Source organism: Xiphophorus couchianus, chromosome 5, assembly GCF_001444195.1.
Source record: "Xiphophorus couchianus chromosome 5, X_couchianus-1.0, whole genome shotgun sequence".
NCBI lineage: Eukaryota > Metazoa > Chordata > Actinopteri > Cyprinodontiformes > Poeciliidae > Xiphophorus > Xiphophorus couchianus.
The window spans coordinates 32,631,515-32,659,142 of NC_040232.1; the positions used below are offsets into that span (position 1 = coordinate 32,631,515).

The window sequence follows — 27,628 nt, forward strand, 5'->3', positions numbered from 1 at the left end:
CTAGCCAACAGCTATGAGAGTAGAAAGAAATACAGTATTTAATGTCAAGGTGATGAGAGGTTTCGAACAAAAGCCTAAAAACAAAAATTAAAGAGTCAAACAGAAAAAACAAAGATAGTAACTTCTGTGATTTACACGACAATGAGCAAAGAGACGGGGTCTGTAACCTATTACAGGAGTAAGATAAGAATAGGCTCAACAAATTGAACATTGGCACAGTTTAATAAACATACAGCAAAGAAAAGAACAAGTTAATCTTACTAATGATGGGGATAAGCCTGGTAGAGCTCACCCAGATCTACGCAACCAGAGTCACAAGCAAGGTAAAAGCTATCCTTGCTGACCCAAATCACCCTCTTCATCACCATTACATGTCGCTGCCTTATGCTCATGGAAACAGGGCAATTAAATGTAACACTAAACAGTAAAAATGTTCATTAATAATTTGAGATGAGCCCATGCAAACTGTGGTAGCATATGATTGGACCTTGTGTTAAATGGATGTTGTGTTGTACTACAACTACTGTAAATGTTTAAATATGTTCATCTGCAATCATTCTTGCTGCCTGAAATGCAAATCGTTCCTTGGGGACAATAAAGTTTCATCTAATCTATTTTGGTAAGCAAGTTGCCTACGTAGGATTTTCGCAGGGACTAACCCGAGTCTTTTCAGATGCTTTCTAGAGCTGCAAATTATGATCATAATTTCAGGGAGAAAAACTGAAATATGTAGTGACCTTACAAAAACTATGTGCATGTTTTACAGGTAAAGCAACCCCATTGGCGTGGTTTCCCTCTGTGTGACGTGCAAACGTAAACCTCCATGACTGCAGGTGAGCCTATGATTCATCATTTCCACTTCTGATTTTTCAGTTAGTTAGTATAGAACTATATAATGTAACATAAAAATATGCAGAATTTTATTCAGCCATAGCGTAAAGTTCTCCTGTAACACTACCGTGTCGCTGCCTTTCATTTCAAAAGGCATAGAAAACATCATGCTAAAGCATAACGACCCTCTGGAATGTCAAGACTCCAGATTTGACATTGTAGTATAAACAGGTTGATAAGATTTTTAGTTGATCCTTAAATACAAAAATAGGAGAGGGTGACATCCTAACATACGTAGTGTACTCAGTCGATACTGCAGAGTGCTTTAATTCCACACGCTTGATCGCAATGCACACACACTATTATGCAAGGGACACACGCATTTCAGACATGACAGCAAATGATGTTCCACAAAACGCCTTTTATTTCCTCATGTTGATACCTAAGTAAGTATTCAACATGGATGCTTACATGGGAAGACAGCAAAAAGTGACAGTGACTGTGGTTGTGTGTATTGTATCGTTATCTGACTTGTACGTCTCAGTGTCACCGCTGTGACGGACTAGCGACTTTTCTGGGAAAGAGCTCATATGTAAACATCTAGGCAGGCTCCTGCCTCCCGATCAGACCTCCTAAATCCCATTGAGCAGGTAAAGAAATGAGTCTCTGAGCTGCCGTGGCAATCCAACTCTGATCTTAGAGCAGCGGTAAATCTGGCCCCACAGGAATCTCGCAGATTAGAATTTCTGCTTTTCAGAAAGTTCGATATTAAAGCTATATTTTTAAGACTACAGTTGAGAAGCTCCTTAGGATTTGGCCTGCTAGTAGGTCTTAAATCATTGCCATCTCATAACGTGTTGGGACGAAGGTGGGTTGCTGAATATTGGGCAACAGTCACATTTTGACAATTTTCAGTTTAATCCGTTTTCTAAATTTTGGTTAATAACACATTTATTTTGTATTTACTGTGAATGCTGTGGTCTATTTTAAAAAGGAAAATTAACATCCAAAAAAACACATGTCTAGCACTTGTTTGGATTTCATTGTGAAATGAGCCAAAATGGCAGCTACTGTACCAGTGAAATGGTTACTTGCGATTCAGTGAACCAAGAATTTTGATGTAAAAAAAAAAAAAAGAAAAAAGAAAATTCCAAGTAAAAAAAAAAAAGTCAAACTTATCCAGATTCCTATGGTTGTTCTTAGAAGTCATTTATCTGCATTAGAGTTCACCCAAGATATGACACTCCCAAAGACATAGCAGGGGAAAAATGCTAAAAGTGAAGGAACAGTAAAACAACTAATAAATCAGGGCGAGTTGCTGAGCAAAGAGATGAATGGAATCACTTTGCGATGATGGCACGAGGATAAAAGGCTGTAAAAAAAGATGAATGATTAAAGCAGAGAAAGGACAAACAGAAAACTATTTAAAGATTCCTAAAGTTTAAACTTCCCCCAGCTGAGTTAGAAAAGTTCTTCAAGAGAACATTGTCCACAGATGCAATGAAGATAGCTCAGAAAGATGGGTCTGTGCAGGAGGAGTTACTGCATTCTCTGAATATAAAGTACAAAGTCACATTCCTTTCATCTTTCTGTATATTTTTTTCTATCGTTGCTGTTCCTTGATCTCTATTTTAAGTGTCCTTTAAAAGAAAAGAGAGAAAAAAACACTGACAAGTCCACGCATATTTACACACTTGCTGTGTCTTGCTTTGATCTTCATCCAGTGCATGGTTCTCAATCTGACTTTCCTCTACTCTATTACTCGTTTTAAACATTTACACTCTGTTCTACATCTGCAAGATCTGAGCAAGGACATTTACAGTGTAACACAGGGCAAAGAAACTAAGCAGGTGATAGTTGCTCTTTAAAGAATCTAGCACATTAGTGATTATGAGTACATAAGTATGGATCATGTTCACTCTCTGAACCTATTTTGCCATGATGTATTTTTGCGTCTTCGTGTGCGTATTCTGCTATTGTCTAGGGATGTTAAGCCCTTTCTTCTGTCTTCTAACTATAAAGGAGTGGTATATCAATGAGTTTCAGACCCTGTCTCCACTGTACAGGCTTCAATTGCATAAAGAGAGCTTTCTAGCCAAGGTTTTATAGTTTTCCCTTTTACCCCAAGATTTCATAGAATGTTTCAGGTTTCATATTAATCATAACAACACAGACATGTCAAAAATGGTCCTTATAAATGTAGAAATTTGATATTGAACTGGTCACAGGGGATTTAGGCAAATGAGTTAAATTATTTCCACCTGAATGTTTCAATACTAGAGGTGTGTCGATCAATCAGGCACCGATCATAATTGGCCGATTTCGGTGAAAAAGTGTATGTTCGGTGATCACTGTCTCTTGTTGCCGATCACAAAAATCGATCACATTTATCTCCCTTCGCAGCCTGCTGATCTCCTCTTTTCTTCTCACTGAGCAAGCGCGCGGCAACAAATCCTGTTGTGTGAAATATTATCGTTCTGAGAGTGAATGGGGACGTTTGCGTGTGGAGGCAGAAAATTACAACGTCAAAATGCATCAAAACAATGAATCTAATATGGCATTTAAAAGACAAACACTTGACGGAGTTTGGCTACATCGAGGCTCAGTGCAGGAACTACAGGACATCCGGAGCGGCTAGATAGCAGGTAAAGCAGGACACAACTACCAACACTCACCTGGATTAGCATCACGGTCAGAAAGCTAAACAAATAAACCGACAAATAATTAAAGTTTTCGAGGTAGCGGTGAAAGACGTTGGTTCTGCTCTCGCTGTTGGACCGCAGCTATTCGCTACTGGTAGTAATATTTCACAGCGCCGTTTCTGCTCCACCTGGAACGTCTGCTTAAAGCAGCAGCATGTAACGTAAACAACAAAGATTTCACATATTAAAACTTTCGCTGTGTCCAAACATGAGAGATAATTTCTGAAAAAAAAAATAAATAAATAATTGATCTCCTCTGCCTCCTCCTGTGTTCTGCAGAATTTATGCGCTCAGTCAGAAACAAGCAACCAGAACCAGCATTAATCAGCTAGCCGTGCTCTTAAGACGTTTTGATTCAGTAACTTAGGATTGTTTATTTTGATGCAACCTGCATTTGATTTTGAATGAATGTTTCCCTCTTTTACTAGACATTATTTAATATAGTCAGTGTTGAGAGACGTATTTGACTCATGTATAATTTAGGGTACAGAGAATCTTACTGTTAAATGTTGTTTAATTGGTTGCAGGTTTTTCAGTTGTTCTTTTGACTGATTAGCTGCTGTATTGTGCCTGCAAGTATGTTGCATGTTCACGTTAATTAGGTGAATTTATTACCAGATCATTTTTTAATTTTGCCAGATCATTTATAACTAACACAAAAAATAAACAGTCAATCCAGGGGATCGGCAAAGAACGGTGATCGGCAGAGATCGGCCTCACTGGTGATCGGTATCAGAATCGGCAGCAAAAAAACCTGATCAGAACATCCCTATTCAATACATTTAGAATTTTACAGATACAATGGTGTTCTGTCATACCCATTGTGAAGCATGGATAAGGATTACTGATTAAAAGTTCCTCTAATTAAAAGTTTTTCTGGTCAACTTATCTGGTTCACCAGAAAAAAAGTAGTAATTTAAAGAGTTGTGTTGCTTTTGGAAAAGAACAATTCTTTCTTACAATTGATAAAGGCAGTCAAAGTAAACCTACTTCTCAGCTTTCATGCATTTGCAGGGTTTAATAATGTCTCCCATTTCCTAGCGAGAGACAAAAGATATTTTTTTCTTCTTAATTAGCTAAACTGCATTTTATACCAATAGATGGTTGGTTATTTTTCTAGAAAGTGGTGATCAAATAGACACACACATATGTACAGTACAGACCAAAAGTTTGGACACACTTTCTCATTGAATTCAATGAGAAGGTGTGTCCAAACTTTTGGTCTGTACTGTATGTGTTTTTATCTTCACAGGAACTTTGCATTCATTTCCATTTATTTTTTATTAAGTTCTACAGCTTAACCCTATCCTAAACTCAACTCATACGTTAGTCCTAAACCTAACCCAAAAACAGCACTTCTTCATCTTATGGGATGGTCCCTTTTAGGTGGTCCTTATACTGCATCAAAACAAGACCACACACACATACGTATGTATATATATATATATATATATATATATATATATATATATATATGCATGAGTAGTTCTCCTAGAGAGTCTGAGTGATGAGACTTCCATCCTTCTTATTATTCCCAGACCGATCAGAGATGTCACATTTTTTGGCCTGTGTCATACTTTGAGAACTTGATTTATGTGGGAGCTTGAACTTCTTGAATTCTGATGTTCAAGATCACCAAACAGTCTCAAATTCTTTTCCCAACCCTTAAGAACCTTTGTTAGCTCATTTTGAAGCACATATATGAAGACGTAGAAACTTATTCATCAATTTTATGATGCATGAATATTGACAAAAATAAAAGTTGTAGAGTTTTTATAAGTCAAACAATTTGTGTTATACATAAACTGTTTTTGGCGCCTTATTTTGTACGTTTGAAAAATAGAGTTTTGCATATTTTAGAAGACGCCCCCTGCAAAACAACAAAAGTAGGTTTGAGTATGAATACCAGAATCAGAACAAAGCTCAAATTAAGGCCACAAGCAAAAACTATTTTTCCCAACATTTCCCAGGGATGCTGTCTAACCCCCATTCATCTTGTTGACGTCTACGTCATTCCAGCTGAGCCAGCATTTTCATGAAGTTGTTCCCACCATTTGCACAGACACTCACACACGTAATGCACCCATTGGAGCTGTGAAATATGTAATTAAGCTTGATCCACATTGTCCCAATGATCTGCACATTGGTAATTAAGTCTAATCTGTGTGTGCGTGTGGGTCTCGTTGGTGTAAGTGTGTATCCCCCCCAGAGTTCACGAGGATGTGGACGTGTGAGGGAATTCTTAAAGTCATAAGGCCGGAGCAGCATAATGCCACTCTGCTGTCCAGTTAATTAATTCAAATGTCCACCTTTAATTAATTTCACAGGCTGGATTGTGACGTTTCCTGGGTAACAACCTGTGAATGGTAAAATACCAGAACAGATATAATGTGTACTTTGGTGTGTAAATGTTCTCCGTACTTTAAAAATGAGCGAACAATGGCCGTCGAGTGATTTGTTAAATCTATCAATGTGTTCAAGTTGCTGCCAAACCGTTTCTCAGCTTGTTGGTGTGTCTTAAAGTGTGTCGCTTGCATATTAACATGAAGAAATTTAGTGCCTTTTGTGGGTCTGTCGCATTTATTAAAGTACATATTTAATAGATGTTATATTTGAGACGTGCGTGTAGAGTAGTCGTCTAGTGATCAGAAGGTTGTTGGTCTGATTTCAGCTTTATCCTGTCGCATGTCGATGTGCTCCTGGGCAAGGCACTCAACCTGAAGTCTAAGATGTGACTCTAGTGTAGCGCTACATAAGTTCGGTCCATTTACAATTTATATGGTGGATATGAACAGCGCATCTGGAAAGTATTCACAGCACTTCACTTTTTATTTTCTTTCTTATTTTATGTTACCACCTTACTCCAAATGGCATTAAATGAATCACTTTTTCTCATAATTCTATACAAAATGTGCCTATTATGACAATGTGGGAACATTTTCTGAGTGTTTATTAAAAATAGAAAAATAGAAAAACCAAGAAATCATTTGTGAATACTTGCGTAATTTATTTATTTTTAAAAAAAAAAGTTTTTTATATTTAAAAAAATTGCAATAAACCATAAGTAGGGTTTAAAATGTAGCGTCACTAGCATAGAGTAAATTACTCCTCCCAGCACATACTTAGATCCTTATACTCAACCACACGTTTGACCATTTCGGGCTGAGACTTCAATGCTTTAAATTCAGTCCATGACTGCCCACAAGTGGTCAAGCAATTGTTAGCTAAAATAATCCAAGAGTAGAACAGACAGCCATTTGAGCCACTTAAAACATTCAGCATTCAGAAGTGATTTCATTAGTTCACATAATTGGTCACCGAGTTGACATATTAATGCTTACGAACATAGAAACATTTTGAAGATAAAAAAAAAGGCACAATATAAAACAACTACCAATATTATCAGTAATAATTTTACTTTTAAAAACCAGATGAAGTCTTAAATTATTTGCTGCATATCCTGTCTTAGTAGATGCATAGTCAAGTGTAGATAAGTAAACCACCTCCAGCTCCAGTATCTATTTATAGAAACGGTAAGCAGACAGTCTGGGTAGATACTGCTGCCCGTTTTCATCAGGCCATGTTAACTTGTCTCTACTCAACTGTCAAAATGCTGTGACTCATGCTATGTGTGGTCAACATGTCTTATTCTCATGCTAAAATAAACTTTGCCTGACAAGGTGATTACACCGAGCAAACGCAATAAAAGCTTTCAGAAAATACATAAATCTGACTGCAGTGTGAAACATCACTGTCCTCATTGTCCATTTACGTAATATTTGCCCTCATTTCTCCACTGATGGTATCGCCCAAAAATTTGCCGTAGGCTAGAAAACAAATTTGTCTGTACAAAACTATCAGCTCATCTGTCCACTATGCCAATTACCACGCACAATCCATGACTGCAGGGGTAATGAGCTTCAAATATAGACGTCCTTATAAGCGTTTGTTTTGCGTGGGTTTCAGGGGACAGATTATGCATAAGGGTTTTAAAGTTTCTCAGAGGGATGAGACAATTACAGTGCAATAGAGAGCTAACTTTTTAAGTCTAAGAACTCAGTTTTGTACCAAAAAAAATCCCTCTAAAATAGTTTAGAATAAGTCTGCCAGCTATGGATGACCCTCAGTGTGTGTCCACTAAATCAGAAGTTAAATAGAGTGCTGGCAGACAGCTGATGGCCTTGCACTCAGTGGTTATAACTATCTTTATGCCAGCAGTGCAGCATTTATGGATGTGGAGGAGCAGCCTCAAGCCAGAAGTAGTTATGGCGAAGGAAGAGAGCAGGTGTTCCTCTTCAAAAATGAGTTTATTAAAGTCAGCATATATTCCTGGATATCCCCGTGGGCAGATGTAGGGTGGTGTGGAGGAGAAAAGTCTTTAAGAATCCTAATAAATTTCATAAGTTCTGGAGCAATTGAGGCCCAGAGGGTAGCGTGGTTGTCTTCCAACTGGAAATTTGTGAGTTTGACTCCAGCTGCCCCAGCCACGTGACGATGTGCTCCTGTCTACAGTAAATTAGTTATGTCAGTAAAATAGAAAAAAGTAATTCAGACTTTAAGTAGGGTATTTGTCTATACACTTTATTAATGAGGGAGAAGAAAAAGATTATTCTATCTTAAAATGGATTTTTAGTGCAAACATTTCACTTCACATTTTTGTCGAGAATTACTCTGACTACTTACTACTAGTAGTTTGTCTCCTTTGTTGGTTAATGTTGACCTTTTTACTGTTATCCACATTAAATTGTAATTGCTTTAGAACTAAACTGTTAAATAATGGAGGGGAAATTCCTTCGGTCATTTCTTCACATCCTTATTTACGAGCCTGGAGAACTGCAGTATTGTCCCGTTGAAAGTCTGGGTCATCTGCACACCGACAACAGTGGATAAGTTGTCTAAAACATGTCCACATTGTTACACACTGGGAAAAGGCTCCCCAGGTCACGGTGGAGCCTCTTGTCATGTTTGTGGTTAAAGAACATAAGTGCAGAAAGAATTTGCAGAGCCACAGGCAAACAATGGAAGGCAGCAAAAAAAAAACAGCGCACGTTTCTGTCCTTTAATTTGGATGTTTTCTGCTTCTAGAAACAGTCCGAGAGCAAATAAGTTGGGAAAAGGTAAATGTTCTGCTGGTGTTTGCAAAACAACTTGTTTCAAAAACGTCTAAATTGTTGTCTCAATTTTTTACCTAGCAACCAAGCCAAGAAAATCAAAATTCTTTTCCCAATTCTTTGTCTCTTTCAAAGTGCTAAAGCATCCGTATTTACATAACACATCCGTTTTCATACAATGGAGGCTAATAAAAAGCAGTTCTAGCTGAAGCTGTGCTTTTCCCAGTTTATCTGATGACTGAAACTCTCAGGAAGTAGAGACACAGTCTGGTCTAATTTAGAGGCAGGAAGAGTATTGTGTTAGAGTTTGGGTCAAGCGATATCCCTTGTAATGACAGTCTTATAAAAATCTTCGACTTGACATGATGTGGCATTAGGTGGCCTTTTCCCCCAGTCAAGTTTTGTGATGAGTGGATTTGTTGTGGCTTTTACATGATGTGACCTATGAGACAGCACCTGGACATAATCTTTGAGAACAAGGGATTAATATTCCTATTCGTTTCCTCTGTTCTCATGTCTCCTATGAAGGGCCAAAGTGACTTTGAGTCTCCTGACATTCTAAAAAATGCTGTTAAATGTTAATGGAGACTATTTTTATGTGGGTCGTGGCCCCATCTGGTGCATGTGTAGAAACCAGACACTCCGCCCGTGGACATGCAAGAATTTAGAAATATGGTGGCGAATATGGAAATAAGTGAAAAATAATGCTAATATATTTTAACATCTTATTGCAATAGATTGGATGGCAAAAGAACAGAATAAAACAAAACGTATAAAAACTTAAAAGTATATTTTTTCTTTAAAAAATGAAGTAAAAAATTTTATTTTTGCTGCTCTTAAAAGGGGTATGGGTGTTTTAAATGTGTGTTTTCGAGGCACATAATTCCAATAGCATACTCAAGAAACTATGTTAATTTCAGTTGTTATAAAAAAGACCATAAAAGGAATTTGACTTAGAATTTTAACACCTTGAAATTGGGCCTATGTCTTTAAAAACTCCCACTTTCTGAAACTCCGCCTTTAGGAAGTTATTACAACATCGCTCCTTTATGAACTCTAACAATATTTTCACCAGTGTTTCACTGAGAAGTACCTCATATGATGAGCTCAGCAAATGTGCAGTTCCTCCAGGTGTTTGCTAATTACTGCTGGCTAGTCTGAAGGAGCTGAGACAGACAGTCGCAGAATCCAAGGAGGAGCTGAGTCTCGAAGCGGGGCTTGGTCCACTCAGGTTTTTCTCACAGCTAAATGGTTACCATGGGAGATTAAAGGATTTCTCAAACATGTATCTGAGAATCAAGGCAACATTCCAGGAATGTATTTGATGAAGGAATGACATCATAACATGATGTAAAGCTGTAAAGGTAAATTTTCCATAATACTGCCCCGTTAAGTATGTCTGCTGGTCTGCTGAAAGTTAAACTTTCTATTCTTCTGTTTTCATTTAATGTAATTTTTACTTCATTTCCAGTGGCTGCTTTGACTTTTCATTTCATCTGACACACTCTCTGCACGCATCTGCACAGAGTGTTTTTTATCATCTATCCACTTCCACAGCCTGATGGTTGGGAGATTTCCATGCCCAGCGCATCACCTGCTAAAGGCAGCCTGCTGTCATAATCAAATACGCCATGCATTTGTTGAACTTCTGTAAGGTAGACTGGCACATTATACTGAAAGAACAGTAGGAGACGGCTATAATGAAAGGTAACAAAAGACAGAGGCAGAAAAGTTTGTACTGAAACAGTTGAAGCTTGTGAATTTACACAGCAGCGTGGATGAGCATATAACATCAATGATTTCCTTCCCCCCCACACGTAAACAGAAAATAAAGTCTCAATTTAAGCTAATTCATTGCAGAAATGTGGGAAATCTCATTGTTGCTGAACAAATATTGAGGTAAACAACCCAACAACATTCAATCAACACTGGGTACCTGGTCACGCATTGCTGTTAAGTGATTTTGCACCACAGTGATAAACTGAGGGGCTCAAATTAGAGTAAATTTGCAAATTTGAATTGGTCTCAATCAAAATTTCTTTCAATTGTATTTTACCCCACAACAGTTGGCATTTCATTCACATTAAATGTTTGTCTTTTGATGTCTAATTCACATTATTTCCGGATTTTATTTTACGTCTTATTTCTGAAAGCTATCACCTTGACAGGACAGCTTTACACCCACACAATGAGTGCGCTGAGCATAAATAAAACACGCCGCTCTCTTTACTTGATGCAATAACAAATAAAAGAATCTGACATAAAAAAGAGGCTATTATTTGACAGGAAAGCAGACAGCATTAGTTTTGTGACATGCAATTAAATTAGGTTTACCTGACAGTTTGACTTGAAAACATTTTTTTTTTAAACCATAGAGGAAAAAGAAATATTACGTCAACGAAACCTGGTCTTCATTTGTTTTCCAGAGCTGGAATCAGAAATAATCCAAAATAATATACTAATATGGTCAAAAAAAACACTTAAAATATTACGCGTAGGTTTAGAGCCCTTTCAAGCAGCCAAAGTCATGATGCTAAACAGGAAATCAGCAGATATGGGGTCTCTACAGAAAAAGCAAAGATTTCAGGCTTAATTTAGGCTTTCCATCTACAAACTCAAGATCTGGGACTTAAATATCTTAAACTATCTCAAGTTGAAAATAACCCCCTCAGTGTATATCATTTGAGTAAACGATGAAAGCTGTCTACTTTAAGTATGGTTCATGGAAATTACTGTTGGTCATGTGATGCAGAATAAGTATGGGTTCTTTGTGATGTTTCTCAACATTGAGTGTCGCTCTGTATTCCATCATTTATCACATGTTTCAGAGCATGTGCACTGCTTAGCTTTTAAGAGAAGATTGATTACCATTGAACATTATAAATCCTACAACTTAAAAACAAACAAAAAAAACCTTCTTAATTAAAAGCCTGATATTTCAGACATTCAGTCTTGTGGGATAAACAGACTAAAATAACTCACAAAACGTAATAACTGCTTATTACATACTAAATTTCACAAATTAACCACCAATATGTTAAATATATTGTGTTAAATTAGGCTTAAGAATAAAAATCTGAGTTCATACCCTACAGAGGTTCAGTGATACAGGCAGAGGAGATGGCGCTTGTTTGTTGTATGAATGTTAATTTCATTACAGACGTGAAACTTGACTTTGACTTTGAAAAATGACTCGTGATCTTTAATTGAACAGATTTTACCCAGAGGTAAATATCGACTGGTTCTGCATGTTGTTTTGAAGTGACTTTATGTCTTTTTCTCTGTGTTGAAAATTTCAAACTGAAGTCACATAGAGGCGCAATTCAGCATTGATGAGGAAAGGCGATTGATCTGCATTTCAGGATTAAACGGAGTCACTCATTTCAACGAAAAGTTGTGTTCAAGCCTCATTGGTGTTGTTTTGCATACTGCTGTTTGGCGTTTATCTGACGATAAGCTTGTGCCTAATCAATAGCCAATATGGCCTTTAGCTGCTTTGTTGACCGACTTCTGCTTGAAACATAACATTGTTCGTTTCAAAGTCTCGGAAACCTTTAAGTCATTTTATACAAACGTGGTAGATACTGTAACTTAGGTTACGACTGAACATTTACAAGGGCGTTCTTGAGCAGTAGCAGTGGAATGATAACCTGTAAAAAAAAAAAAAAAAGAGTGTGCATCTGTTCCATCTAGATTGTTTACACTCCTGCAAAGTCAAAATCAATACGGTTTGCCAAGGCGGCGACGGCCTAATGTTCCTTTAGAACTGTCTGCTATTCAATTACAGCAACAGAGTCGGAGAAGTTTCAGCTAGCTCAGATCCCCAGAGGAGACGCGATGAGAACGAATGAGGGAGAGTGAGGGGCCTATCAATCTGAAACTGACAAACAGCAAAGATAATGTCCATGCAGCTCTCTTCTTCATCCACCCTCATAACAAGAAAACTCTTTGGCAGAGTAGAGAAAAAAATAATAATTCACTTATTTTATCAGGCACTTTTCCTCACCAAAACATCCTTGTAAATTTTCCATGTCTTGTACCACTTCTGCTTTTGTGTCTATGCATACGGTGTTCTTTACTGGGATTCTTTACTAGAGTCGTGTGCAACACAAAGTCAGCCCAACTTCAGGGAACCGGTATCGCCACCAGACAGAGAAATAGAGAAATGCAGGGGATGGAGGTTGAAAAGGTCTAATGACAGAGGGGAAAAAAAAGGGACATAAAGAAAAAAAGTCAAATCAAAACGACGGAGAGACAGCAAGAGACCAGAATAATTGAAGTTGTCTTTGTGCCTCCTGTGGTGGCAACAGGTTGTCACAGGGTCCCTGTGGGGACAATTATGAGGCTCAGTGGCAAGAGCCAGTGTTTGCGTGTGTATGTGTGCAATTATGCGTATCACTGAAGAAAGACCTTGGTGGGCGTGAAACCAGAGGATAAGATACAGAGGAGCTAAGAAAAAATAAATAAAATGAAATAGTCTGACTTGCATCTCAGCCAACCTTCAAACACTATTCCACACAGATCTTAGCTTGTGCTTTCAGAAGGAAGAAGGCATAATGATAAAAATGTTGAATGAAACACTTATTTAAGATCTAAATGAATGCCCACTGGGGGACGAAGGGAATTATCCTCCTCCTAAAATTACCCAACATGATTAGGAACCATTTGTCTGGACTGTTATCTTGCTCATTTGAAGTTGGTGTTTTCCTGATAGTTGATGTTGGCTTGCTTTTAAGAGAATTTTCTTTCTTCAAAGTAAAACATGATAATGTGACTACCATAAATATTCCCAAACAGACTAATTTTCTTTCCTTTTCATATATATTTGTGGATAATATATTTTGTCGTCAGACTTGTCTTAAATGGCATTATTCGTTTGTTGTATCTTATTTCTGCTTTGTGCAAATGTTATCTGTTGTACCTCTGTTCAGTTTTATGTGTGCATGTGTCCAAATTTGATGACTGTACAAGGTGTTGTACCATATCTATCAATACATTTCTAAAAAAAAAAAAAAAATTCAATAAAAGGATATTTGAAAACAAAACATAATCTGTTCGTGTCAAAGTGAAGTTATTTTTCTATGGCATCAAATGAAAGAAATCAGGTTGATGTGTCCTTCACTCCACAGTTATCTTTTCAGGAAACACATTCTGTAGAAAGTTTAGGTTCACATATTTTTTATTTTTCACCTGGATTTCTAAAAACTAACAGTGGAGATTCCAGATACACTTCACACGTAAGCAGGTAGATTATATAAGCTATCTGCAAACAATAAAAAAAAAAATCTCTGAGGATTCTGCCTCATGTTCTTGCTCTCCTTCTCTTACAGAGTATCAACCAAAGTTGAGATTAAAAAAAAACAAAACTCTGTTTATATGCACGTGTGAGAAAATGGAAGTTTAGGGTTGGAAGTTTTACAGTCTGTGACATAATTTTGTCCAAATGTAGCCACATTTTAAACTCCAAACAGGAAGTTATGGCTGTTTTTGAAGTAATCTGATTGGCTGACAGGTTTCAGCCCCCTATGGGTCTGGCATGTTTAAAACTAACGCTCATGGGTGGATTTGTGTGAATTCATATGGATGAAAACTTCACATATTGATCCCGTGTGTATAATTAGTTTTTTTCTTAAACAATGTGACAGAGATATTCAAGGCCACAGGCTCTAAATGAGGCGTTTGTGGTAACATACTGTGTTTGGTTTTCACCAAACATGAAAATGTGCACTACGGTCAAACATTTTACCTTTGACCCCATCATTCCAAATGACATTGTTCTAGAATTTTATGGTGCATGTAGGTAACATCTGGTAAAATACAACACAGTGTGAAATAAACAACTTTTCAGAGTTGAAGAAAATTTTTAAATCATTACCCTCATTTTAAAAAAGTATTCTGAAACAGAAAACCTTTTTTCTCCCCTTCCACTTTCATGTTTTCCTAAAACTTTTACTTTCTTTTGACCCCTTTCTCTCTATTTTACCCACTCCTCTCTTCCTCACAATTATCTCTCTCTTCCTTACACCTCATCTCTTTCAACCCACCTAGCCAATCTAATTTCTTACTGGGTCGCTGTTGTTGTTAGTGCGTGTGTGTATGTGTGTGTGTGTGTGTTTTCACTCGGTGTTCTGAATTTATCTCTCACTGGGAGTCACAATGTTCCATTTCCTTCCACAACGCTTTCCTTCAGGATGGCCTCGATTACATAAAATCTACATCTGCATGTGATATGTGTGAGTGAGACATACCTAAGATGTCTCATCGCATTCTCACCACCTTCGACACCAACTTATTTTCTCAAAAATTAGAAACCTTTTCATTTTGGTCACATACTAAAAACCTTTTTCACAAAAAGTGGTTTCTATTGTTTTCTTTTGAATAATAAATCAGGCTAACATTGGCATATGCTTTGTCATCTTATAAATGGAAATAAAAATGTCACACGAGGTACTAAGGGTAACATTTGAATTCTGTGAGCTGCCTAAAGTTTTCGAAGGGGTGGCAAGGCTAGTGGGATTTGGAAGAATTTGGTTTAAAAAGTCTTAGAAATCGTTACAAAAATCTAGCAATTACTGTTAGAGCTCAAGGTGTTCAGTGGGCACAGCCACAAGTAAATTGCTTTTTTTGTTGTTGCCTCGTAAGGCAATAAAGATCAGATTTATGCTATGCTTTATAAGCAGAATGCCATGGTTTTAAAACCTTAATCTTGGTTAGAATCACAGGATCCAGAACCAAAAAAAGGAAAAGCAGTGTGGGGTGCACCTTAGACAGGTCACCAGTCTCTGCTTTTATGACATTTCTCTTTTGTTCACGTGTTTTTTAAGCTCTCCATGCAATTTACTTCCAACAGCAAGGTTGTGAATCCAGTTGCAAATCATTTTAACTTTTCTCCATGGTGTGTTCTTTTCAGATAACTAAAGACTCTTCAGTTGTTCATTGCTACCTTACTCACAACTGTGGTTTGCCAAAACACAGACTAATAGGTAGTGTTTTAACAAGATATCTTTCTCTGAAACAACCACAGACTTGAGGCGTTCCCTGCCTACTTCTGCCTCTTTACTCTTCATTTCATCCTCAACTGAAAACTCCACTAAGACTCATTCAGTTTAAAGCACATTTTTCTTTAAACCCTTTCTGTCCGAGATTAATTTTCATCAACTGTGTGCATGTTATTCTCAAATCTTTAAATAGCAGACCAGGTAGCTATAGTTTGGGGCCCTTTGTGGCAGAAAACTAATCTTTTCTGCAAGACTTCTCTAAAGTGTGTTATAGTTTTATGTTTAAATCAAAATAGGGCAGGAGGGCTGTGTTGTAAATTGGTCTATCAGCTACTGTCTGCTCACAGACAGAGCAGATGACACCAGAGAATCTTTACTGTAAATTGGGAAACGCAGAAAAATGCAGGAATGCAATTATGACTGGTAAAATGACTAACACTGATTATCTCTGTCATGGAACCTGTTAGAAAGTGAGCAGAGTTGAGCTGCAAGTAGGCCTGTCGCGATAAATGATAAATCAATTAATCGTACGATAAATTAAAACTATCAACCTCATTTTAATTATCGGCATTATCGTCTCTTCCGGCCTTTTTCTCTTTCTGTTAATGACACTGAATAAAAAAAAGCTCAACTCCGGTGCTCTCCACTGACCCTCCTTCCTCATTTCCTCTGTGTAAAGCCCAGCGCACACTACACGATCTTAGAGCTGCCAGCCGATTGTCGGCCCATTTTCAAAACCTGACAGATCACACATTAGCCGGCAGAAATCCTAGGTATAACGGTTCGATCGGGTTCGGTCCTGCCGGGTGGTGTAAGTCCAGTGAACTAATTTTAAAACCAGGCATTAATCAATGCTTTACTACAATCTACCTGCAATGCATGTGGCTAGTGTCAGCGTAAAGTCCTGACTGAATGAAAATCATTACAACCTGTTTACGTCACGTTAACGAAGAACAGCTGAAAAGTTACCGGGTTTATCAACTGCGGTAGCAATTTCGCTCCAACTCCTCCTCTTGTCATTTCTATATTCTTTGCATGTTGAATAAACATTAATGTTGTTTCCACATATCGTCTCCAATGTCCGCTGGACTTCGGGTTGCGCCGTGTCAGCTGTTTGGGATTCCCAGGCATAATGTCCCCTCAGAAAGCAGGAGGAGAATCCGCGCTTTCTGATTGGCTGCCTGTCACATTCAACAGGCTGCGTTAACGTCCCAGTCGGGGAAAAACCCTGATTTAGATGGAGCGGCAACGACGATCTACCGTAACACACCACACAATCTTAGAAAGACCAACGTTTTAAGATTGTTGTATGGGGAAAAATAGGAGCAAAAAATCTGTAGTGTGAACTATTGCATCAGGTAGTCGATGTGCCCATCTTCTCTATTTAAATCTAATTATTACTGAAGGGCAACATAATATACAGACTTCATAATCTGCACTCTTTTGGTTGAATGCAGTATTTATTTCCACTTTGGCTTTATGTTGTTTAGTTTTTATCAAGTACATTTTTTGTTAATGGAGACTGAGAATCCATTTTATTTTTATTTTTGGTTGTTTTGTTTATTTTGTTTATCAGTTTCAGTGTTAAATGAAAATAAAGTGTATCTATCTTTGCAAGAAATCACATGCATTATTATGTCATTTCCATTAAATCAGTGTAAAAAGGTCTTCAGACAATATTATCGTTTATCGCAATAATTTTTGAGGCAATTAATCGCTCAGCAAAATTTGTTATCGTGACAGGCCTACCTGCAAGTGAACGTTTTCTCTTCAATGTTGACGTGTTACAAGCAGATAAAATGAGGAAGAGTAAGGAGGAAAGTCTGACCAGGAAGAGACTGGGTTTGCTACACAACTGGGTCAGAACAGCTCCGTAACTGAAGTTCTTGTGGGATGTTTGAGCCTTTGGCGGTCAGTATCCATAACAAATGGGCTAAGGAAAGGCTCATTGATGCATGTGGGGAGCAAAGGCTGACCCATTTGGTCTGATTCAACAGAGGAGCTGCTTTAGCTCAAACTGATTATTGCTGTTCTTGATGCAACGGGTATCAGATTACCCCGGGGCATGGCAGTCTGTTGCCGTAGGGGTCGGATAATTGCAGACCAGACATCAACAACAGAGCCAATAATGAGGACGTGACCAACTGAACCAGAGCACTGAGCAATGGAAGAAGGCGCCGTATAAAAAAACAGCAAGACATCAGATCAGAGGCAGTGTGATGTTTTAGCTAATCGTCCGGTGGAAAACGATTGGCCAACGATTGGTTCACGTTACTTTGACAAGCACCGCCTACCTAACCATTGTTGCAATCTTTGTACACCTTTCATGGCTTTGGCCTCTTTCAGCAGGATAAATGCACCACCAAGCAAAAAATGGTCCAAAAGTGGTTTAAGAAGCATAACACATTCGAGATGTTGAGTTTCCCTCCAGGTTCTCAATCCAGTCCTACATCTTTAGTATGAGCCGACAAACAAGTCTGATTAATAAAGGCCCCATCTCCCAACTTACAGGACTTCAGGATTTTCTGCTATTTGGTGCTACAGCACACATTTATGGGTATAGTGGAGTCTTATCTTTGGGTGGGTTAAGGCTGCTATGACAACAACGGAGGGGGCAGACACACTGTTAAGAGATCATAATGTTATGCCTGATTGGTTCATGAAAGCAATTTCTGATCTGACTTTTTTCTTGTTTCTATTGCAGGGTTCTTTAAATTGTAAAAAAAAAATAAATTTCAAAGTTAGATCTAGTCTGTGAGTTGAATGATATCGTTCATTCTTCATCTTGCCACTAATTTCCTGCTCCAATTTGCAGTCAGCAAAAATGATTCATTCAAAACTAATATTTGGCAAACGCAGTGAATGATTGGATGGATTAATTGGACCAGTGAAGTTATTTCCCAGCTCATAAACATGGCATAAAAACACAGAAATACAAACATACAGCAAACCACTTGTGAACATGTACACACTGTTGCAGAAGTTATCTGAAATAAAGAGTCATTTGCTATGGATGTCGTTTTTGCTTCCTAGACCAACAACAATTCTCAGTGTTATGATAATTGGGGATGCAGAATAGATCCAAGGAGGTGTTATAACAATGCATAGTAATGAAAGTTATTGTGACAAACATCAGCTTTATGATTATTAAAGCAGTTTTAACAAAAGAGAGTATGAACATGAGAACACACTCTTTCAATGATCAGACCAAGGACACACGTTCAGACAATAACTGATGCATCTGACTGGAAAACATGCAGTCACACCGAGAAACTTATTAGACAGGCAGTGATTCAGACGGCAAAGCTGAGGCACACTGACATGAACTCTCACCCTTCGAGACTGGATCTCTTTGACGTATAAGGGCAACAAAAATTCGGACACCCCCTCCAGTTGGATCCCTTCTTTGGTAACTCGCAGGTTCCCCATGCCATCCTGAAAAAGACAGAAAGAGATTGGCAAGGTTAAGATAAAAACAATTGTTACATATGTACACTTTTTGCATTTCTACATGGTAATAAAAAATATTAATCTTGGTTTTCTTTACCAGTTTGGACTCAAAAGTTTAGACTTCAAAGTTATGTGCAGAGGAGCATTTAAATAAAAATGCTCCTAAAAAAACTGAAGTGTCAATGCACCTTAGTTTGAAAGTGCATTGACAACCCTAATAAACTTATTTCGTCTCATCCATTTGGAGTTCATCATGTTGTAGTTTAGATATAATAAAGTTTCATATTATCAGGTAAAGGCATCACCACACTGATGGAAAAAACCCATTAAACTAGTAAAGGAAGCAGACTACACAACTTGCTTTCAGTCATTGAACTCTAAAGTTATTGAAGCACAGATGTAGGTTAGATGCTTTACAGCAGCATTTGTAATATATTGGTTTGCTCAGTGGGATAAAAGCGGCTTTGTGCCGCTTCGTGACCAGTTCTGCGGCGTTTTATAGATTCCACACGAGTGAATGCTCAAGAGATTGTTGGGATCAGGCTTACACGGTAAGATGAAATTCCTTTAAAACAGTCATGTAGGGCATTATGAAAGTCGGGGCGTTTACACGGTGGCAGCTACTGTACCATATCCGATCTGCGCTTCTCAAAGTCACAGAGGAGGAGGCATAGTGAGAGTGGATGTGGAATGGCTGCTCTAATGCCAAGTTAGCCTAAAGGCCGAGGGGGAAAAAAGCATTTTAAAAAAAAATGTGATTATGAACATTTCTGATGCGAGATGCCTCTGCCATTTTTTTTTGTATTAATATATAATGAAAGTGAAGGTAGTTGCTAATGAATGCGTTTGCCTCCAAATGGAGTTTGCATTCAAATTAGTGATTCTTTCTTTGTTCCCGTCTTTTTTCTATAATCACAAATATTGATGAGACCTTCAGTTGTGCAACGTGCCAGGAAATTATCAGGGTTTTATTAGAAAAACAACAAATATATATATATTACAATTATACAATTTCTTCATATTATAACAGTTGCATTTTACAAAGACAAGCTTTAACCTTAAATAGTACAGGGGAAGAATACAGAGGTTTAATACATTTACTGTTTTTTTCTCAAAAAAAAAAATCTACTAGATGTAGCACAGTTTTCTAATTTCCGGCCTCTAATCTAATACCACTAATTAACTCCAGTAGAAATCCAGCTGTTGTGCGATTGGTTCAAAGGTTTGCCAAAACATTACATATATATTATGAATACCAAGCAGCACACTAAACATGTCACAGATTAAATTGCGTACTTTAAAGCAAGGCTAGGTTACAAAACTATTCCAAATGATAAGCCTTACACAGAGCACTGTTCAATCAGTCACCTGAAAATTGAAGGAATTTGGCATAACATTCTTTTTGGAGGGATCATGATTGGTGTCACGCTAAATAGGAAAGTCATTATTTTTTAATTTTGACCAAACGTTCATTCTGGGGGTCTGCCAGAATGGCAGTAATCCATAAACTGTTACATTTGAGCTTCCAGTTTAAACCTTCATGACAAAGCTAAGCTAAAGAGAAGGAAACATTGAACCCAGGTAAATCTAGTTTTACCCCAATATTAATGTAGATATAAGTCCTTAGTTGAAGCTCTACAACAGCAAACAAAATAAATAAACCATAAATATATGCAACTGTACATATGAAAATCATTATAAATGCCCCTTGTGAATTAAAACAGCTAAACAGCAATTAAAAATTAAATGAATTTAAAAAGAGAATTGAAAAGTTAAAAGTAAAGAAATTCTACTACAATTTATAGACCATGTATAAAACCCAAAAGGCAAAAAAAAGATTTAAAAACCCCCACCAGAAATGGATTAAAAATATGCAGTGATTTAATTAACTGTACAGCAAAAAAAAACAAAAAAAAAAACAGGCTCAGCTTACTTAATGTCAACTGTACCTATTAACCTAGACAGGAAAAGTTTGAATAACTTTACAGCAAAGTGTTTTTTGGATTCTCAAATTAAATCAGGCAGTTGGTTCAACAATAACATTTCATCAAGGTATTTTCACTCAGCCAAGAGAAAATATGAGTTTGTTTTTTTTCCTAGTGTCAGGTCTTGGCAAATCAATAAACAGACGGCCTGCAGTGGCACAAGACATCACTTCTTACAGTTTGTGCCATGTTGGGTTTTCAGTTATGCTCTTCTTTACTTTAGGTGATATATAAATTCCCAATCAGAGCCTGCCAAATTCAAGCAAAGGTGGCAATACACAAGTAATTGATATTGGATTTATTTGATTTAAACTTTTGGGAACCTATCAGGGTAAAGAAAACCTGTGCGTCTAATAAACTCTCTTAGCAATTTAGGCAAACTAAATTCCAGACAATGTGCAGCTACCCACACACAGATTCACATTTATAGAGGAAACCAAACTGACAGCGTCTGATCAATACGAAGCTTTTCTGGTGTTGTTACATCTGCAGCCATTACTCTGACAATATAGTGGAGCATGGAGCTTATTCAATAAGCAATTACACATCAGGCCTGGGGATTCTCAAATGAATCCACTCACTGTAAAATGAAAATACACTCATAAGATGAAACCCTACAGCTGGACGTAAGGACAGACTCCGGCTCAGACTGGCTCACTCCAGAACCCACTGAAGTGTAGAAACAAAATGAATCGGGTGGTTTTATTCCACCTCACTGCTTCGTCGTCCAAACTTCAATCCAGCTGAACACGACGGCCTTCCTTTCAACATTCTATCTCGCATACTGAGCATCGCTTTGTTTAATTTTTTTTCATCTGTTTCACATTATTGTGTGAAAAGCACAAAGAACAATGAGAATGTCAACAAGGCCAAACAAATAAGGAAGTGTTGGCATGTTGGCATGTATTTGTTTCGGTCAGTATTTAGTTCACTTGGTCCCTGAATTTGTGTGGCTAATGTGTATTTCTGGTGCTTTATTTCTTAGTCATTGTTATGTAGGTTTTGAAGAAAAAACAGGGGGATTTTTAATTTTTTAAAATTTTCGTGTAATAATCACACAAAACACTTTTAAACAGATAAATCTACAGGTGACATTCATCGCTTCTGAATACTTATTTTAATAAATGCATCCCTCCTCTTTATTTGGATTCTGCTTCCATACCAACACTAACTAATGAAATGCAACCAAATAATCTGTTATACTGAAAAAAGTGTTGCGTTTATATTTTTGTTGAGTGTGTATATACATATATAGTATATATATATAGTGTGACTGTTTGGAAAGCCATAATTATTAAGTAGCTTAAATAATTCTTCAGATAAATCTCCCGAGATTATGCAAGAGGTAGAGTAAAAGTAGAAAACAACTTATTTCTCAGGATAACTGATGTAAAACACAGCTTTCCTGGAAAGGTACAGTAAAGGCTCTTATTTACTGCTTTTACAAACAGTTTGTGGAAAGATGGACCAACAGGAGTTAGAGTTCTCCCTCTAACTTTACTTTGGCCTCACAATTATCCAAAACAACCGCAGTGCACACACACATTCATGCACGGTATAGTCAGCATTCAGACAGAGTTCTAGTGTGAACACTGCCAAAAAGACCAAACTAAACATTTACAGTTACATCAAGGTTCATTTTGAAGAGATTTTCAGCACTAATTAATATGCTAATTGATATGGAAATGAAAAATACACATATTTTCTTAATTTACTTTGACTTGGAGTTTAGAAAATAAAGACTGAAAGTCATCAACATATCTAAAAGCAATTATTTGCTGTAGCAAGAGACTTGTTAAAAAAAAAAAAAAGCACATCACTATAAATTTAGCATAGCAAAGGCAGCTCAAGGCAATACCCAAATAGGACATGTTTTGATATCATCTCTATAAATGGATCTCTGTGTGTGTGTGTGAGTGTGTGTGAGTGTGTGTGAGTGTCTGTGTGTGACTTTGGTGTGTGCAAGGTCAACAGAGTTGGTGAGTTTGCAGACGTCCTCTTCAGTGTTGTTGAAATAATGATGGATTCCCCCATCATGGCGAGGTTAACTGGCAAACTGTCCTATTAGGTGAAAGAATGCCGTTTGCAAGGTTACGCACACACAACTGGCATAGACGTGCTCATCACCATGACTTTTAGATGTCCACACATCCACGCTGATGTACATAGATGCACATTAGGCTCAATGTCTATCAGAGCTGAAATGTGTTTTAGGAGCTCTACAATTTGGGACTGTGGTAATTTTTCATAAAATCCTTCATGTCAACACCAGAAAACTACGGGCAAAATGAGGAACGGTGTCACCTTCCTCAGAAAACGAAAAAAAAAAAAAAACATCTGGGAAAATGGCAGAAAGGACGCACTAATTAGGAACATCAAAAAAATAAAAAAAACGTCCTAGTTGCATCTCTCCGCTGCAACTTTTACGTAAGACCTATTAATGCATGTCCACCACTGATGTTTCTTTCTTGCCCTTTTCTCCGAAAGCACAGCAGTTTTCAGTGGGGTGACATGGTTTGAATCTGAGGAGAAAAAAACTGTTTAGATGTGCAATATCTAAACAGTTTTTTAAAAGCACACGAAGTGGCACAGCCAAAACTTGTTTCTCTGAATTTGAACTGTGTTTATGAAAATAAGCTATGAAAATACTGACATAAAAAAAAAAACAGCCAGTCCTCTAATGTGTCCGACACAACATCTTTAAATAATTTATTATAGCCATGACAGGCTATAATATGTTAGGTTTATATTTAGGTTTAAATATATGGTTCATGTAAAACCATATATTTTTCTTAAATTCAACCACCATCCATGGAACACATCAATTGCATGCCACTTAGTAAAATTGGTATTTCATCCCCTAGAACACAACTAGTATTCTGGCTCCACCCAATTTGTTTCGTTGCATACGAGTCGATCAATTCATCATTAACCTCACCGCCATAATGGCAGAGCAAGGAGCTGTCAAAGGACGTCAGAGATGAGATGGATCTCCACGAAGCTGGAGTGTTCTCCAAGATCATCAAATTAGAAGCTTGGTGAGAAGGTGATAACTGTTGTACTGATCGGTTAATCGGAAATGGCAGAAATATGAAAGTACCGTGTGTCGCCCTCTGGAGCTCCACCCAAGGTCTTTGCGTGTGAGAATGATCGTGAGAAAGTCGAGAGATCAGCCAAGAGTTACACAGGAGGAGCATGTTAATGAGCCAAAGCCAGTTGGACGACAGTCACCGATCGAAACGATTCAGAGGTGGCTTGGGAGGAAGGCCTGTAGACACATAGGACTAAACTCAAGCTTTGACATCAATCCAACCCTCTGTGTTTGGAGGACAATTAGTGACTGAGTGAGAATGGGGTCCTCGACAATGAGAATGCAGTTCCCACTGTCGAGCACAGAGGTGGGAATATTATGATTTGGATGCAATTTTCCTTCTAGTATATAGGATGACCTCAGCTCATTAAAATGTTCCTTCACTGTCAAATATAGGATGAGAAAGAACACAAAAAAAATGTGTCATGGATGAGTCTGAGCATGAAAATAACTCGAAATACACTGCAATAATAACAGTGTAATAAAAATAATAAAAATATCAAGGTCATGGTCAGAGGGAGCTGGGGCTTCATGCAACATCAGCCAAAAACTCTAATAGATTTAAGTAGGGATGCATCCATAAATCAGCCAGTCGACGAACTGGCCCTGATTTCCTTAACTTTGGGAGATTGGTGGTCAGCTGAAATCTGAAGCCGGTTTTATCCACCAACCTGATCCACCTGGGCTAAGGTCTACAAATCAACTACTGTCTTCTTTTGCTCTGCTGTGAGAGAGGTTTAACTGACAGACCATAAGGTGACGTCTGCACATTCGCAGTTAGCAATAGTCACTCCGCTATTGCCAAATCAGGGCCTTTCTTAATATGTTTAGAGACATTTCAGACAAAAACAGAAAAACACTGGTATCGACAGGTCAGTCTTTTTAAAGATCAGTAATTTGCCAGAAAACTGCAATCTCTGCACCCCTAGATTTTAGGTTTCTGTAAAGGAAAGTAGGTCAATTTCCCGGTTTGAAAACCTGATGACCAATGAAAGTGGTGTAGCTGTTGTGCTTCCCATTTTTACCAACACTTTCATTTAATGCATTTTTGCCTGGATTAGTCATTCTCTTACTTTTCACACCGAAATAAAACCACCATATATCTTTTATTTGTAAGTGAGAACACTTAACTTAAATCAGCAGGCGATCAAATGCTTATTTTCCCCAGTGAGGATGCAGTCCCTTGTAGAAGTTTTCCTTTGGACTTTTTCTTTTATATTGTGTGATGTTACAAAGTTGAGGATTGCTTTATCAAGTTTTTTTGTGTTACAATATATTACATAAATTATGCATTGAAAGGGAAATGACACAAGTATCAAAATTATTTACAAATAATCTAAAAATTTGCAATTTTGCAAGGCATTGGACGGTTTTATAAAAACAACTAAGCAAGTACAGCTGGTGTGCTGCCAACAACGGAGTTGCCTGCATCTTCATGAGATAAAATGCAAGTATTTCTAGTCCAACACTAAAATTCTGTCTGCTGTTAAACAGACGAAGAAAAGCCTTTTCTGGAAATACGTGAATTATTTATGTCACGTTGATATTCTAAATTAAACAAACTTTCAAATCAAAAGATGTTAAATTCAATGTGTGCGCGCAATATTTTCCGTCCCCCTGAGGTCTCTCTGGTGAGCTTTCTTTTTTGGTGCTAAATAAAACAATACCTGATGTGTCAGTTATCCCAGGGGGATAAATATTAACCTCTTCTAAGGCAGTTTGCCACCCTTTTGTGTGAGCCTGCAAGCTTCCTCCAAAGCCCGTCTGACTGACAAATGACAGCAAAGACTTTCCTGATGCTTAGTTCTCCCCACACAAGCCACTGACCCACTCAAATTGGGCACAAAATCACAAAGGAGCATGTTGACAAGTGCAGTTAACATCACCTTGCTTCCACCAACAACTGTGTCCCACTTCACTTTTGTACCCTGCGAGACAGCCTGAGTGACAAATAACAGCAAAGGTCTAAACCCTTTTCACACTTGTGCGCGTCTGCTTGCTTTGCTCCTGTCAATGTGCGTGTTCTTGGAAAAAGAAAATAAGTCTAAAATGTAAGGACTAAGCAGGAAAAGGAAAACTAGTTCTAAAGAAGAAGGTTGTTTTAACGCAATATAAGGCGACAGGTGTTGCAGAAAAATAGAGTTTGAGAAAACAAACTTTTTAACTGAGTAATTAGAAACAGTTCAAGCCAGGAGAATTTGATGCTGCACTTTTATTTTAAGAGTTCAGCAGCAGAGACGTCTGGAAATAAAGGAGATTAGAGACTTAATTTTCAGAGAATGCGCTGCATGCAAAGTAAAGTCTGGTTACTCTCAACGTCCTTGAAACAAAAATCTGTTGGGTCAGAAGACTTCTTTAAAAAAGCATTGCAGAGCCGCATGATGTAGACAGTATTGCACAGAATGCATTCTGGGAAAAGGGAGGAAAGAGAGTCTGACACAGAAAAATACCTGGAGAAGATTTTATACTCCCAAAGGTGCCTGCGATCATGGGCGGCCTGGCCATCTGGCATACCGGGCTTTTTCCCAGAGGGCCTACAGTCCCGACATGTCTTTTATTTACAGGGTCAGACCAGCCCACTGAACCAGTAGATCATCAGACTACTAACACCGGGCTGGTCCAGCCACATTCGACAACAGCCCCTTTCCTTTCTGACATATCTTTGTAGAAAGAAAAGTCCTGCTGCAGTCCAACAGTCAACCACCGCCTGTTGAAACATGCAAATGTTTTACTGGTCCAATCGTATCAGTGCGCATTGCAGTGTTTGAACGAGATGGAGAGGAAATGTAAAGGAGACACAGAGAAACTAGGAGAAAAAGATAAACCTGGTCATCAAGCAAACTCTGTCAAATGTGCCAAAATAGCAACTTTGCCACAGAACCTGCGGTAACACGGACTGCTTTCAGAACACTTGTTGCTGTGAAATAAGTCGGCTAAAGCAATTCGACCCTAAATGCGTATATATTTTAAAAGGTTCTTATGAGGTTATTTAACACCGTGTCGTTGCCTTACTACTTTCTAAGATGAGATTAAAGGTACAAAAAATGACAGACTTGGTAATGGTAAAATGTTTTTCTTCATTTTCAGTTTTGAGTTCACTTCACCTGTACCAAAAAATGAAAACCCTGGAACAAGGTTGAAACACTTCTGAAAAAAAAAGAATCAGTTCAAGTCTGTTGGATAAAAATGTTGTGCCTTTTGAATTTCGGTTTATGTAACTCTTTAGATGATGTTGGGAAAAAATATGTAAAGGACAGCAATAATGTTGGCTTGCTTTTAAATGTTGAGTGCAGCACAAAGGGCTAGGTGAGTCCACAATGTAAACACAAATATTCCCTTTTCTCACTTAAATTGGACAGAAAATATTAAATTCTGCCTTTATTTCTTGGGACTTGCTTGAATAATTGCCAGATTGGTATTTGCTCAAATTTTAAGGGCACAGATTAATGGAGCCACCACC

The 27,628-nt window shown here is 37.8% G+C and overlaps 1 protein-coding gene across 1 annotated transcript in view; it reads right to left on the reverse strand.

The window, feature by feature from the left end:
- The window catches only part of LOC114145454 (zeta-sarcoglycan), a 345,347-nt gene that overhangs the window by 97,552 nt on the left and 220,167 nt on the right, over window positions 1–27,628 (reverse strand). Inside the window, exon 3 of the mRNA XM_028019040.1 lies at window positions 18,976–19,077. Within this exon, the coding sequence (XP_027874841.1) occupies window positions 18,976–19,077 (102 nt within the window). The remainder of the gene's footprint in view (window positions 1–18,975; window positions 19,078–27,628) is intronic.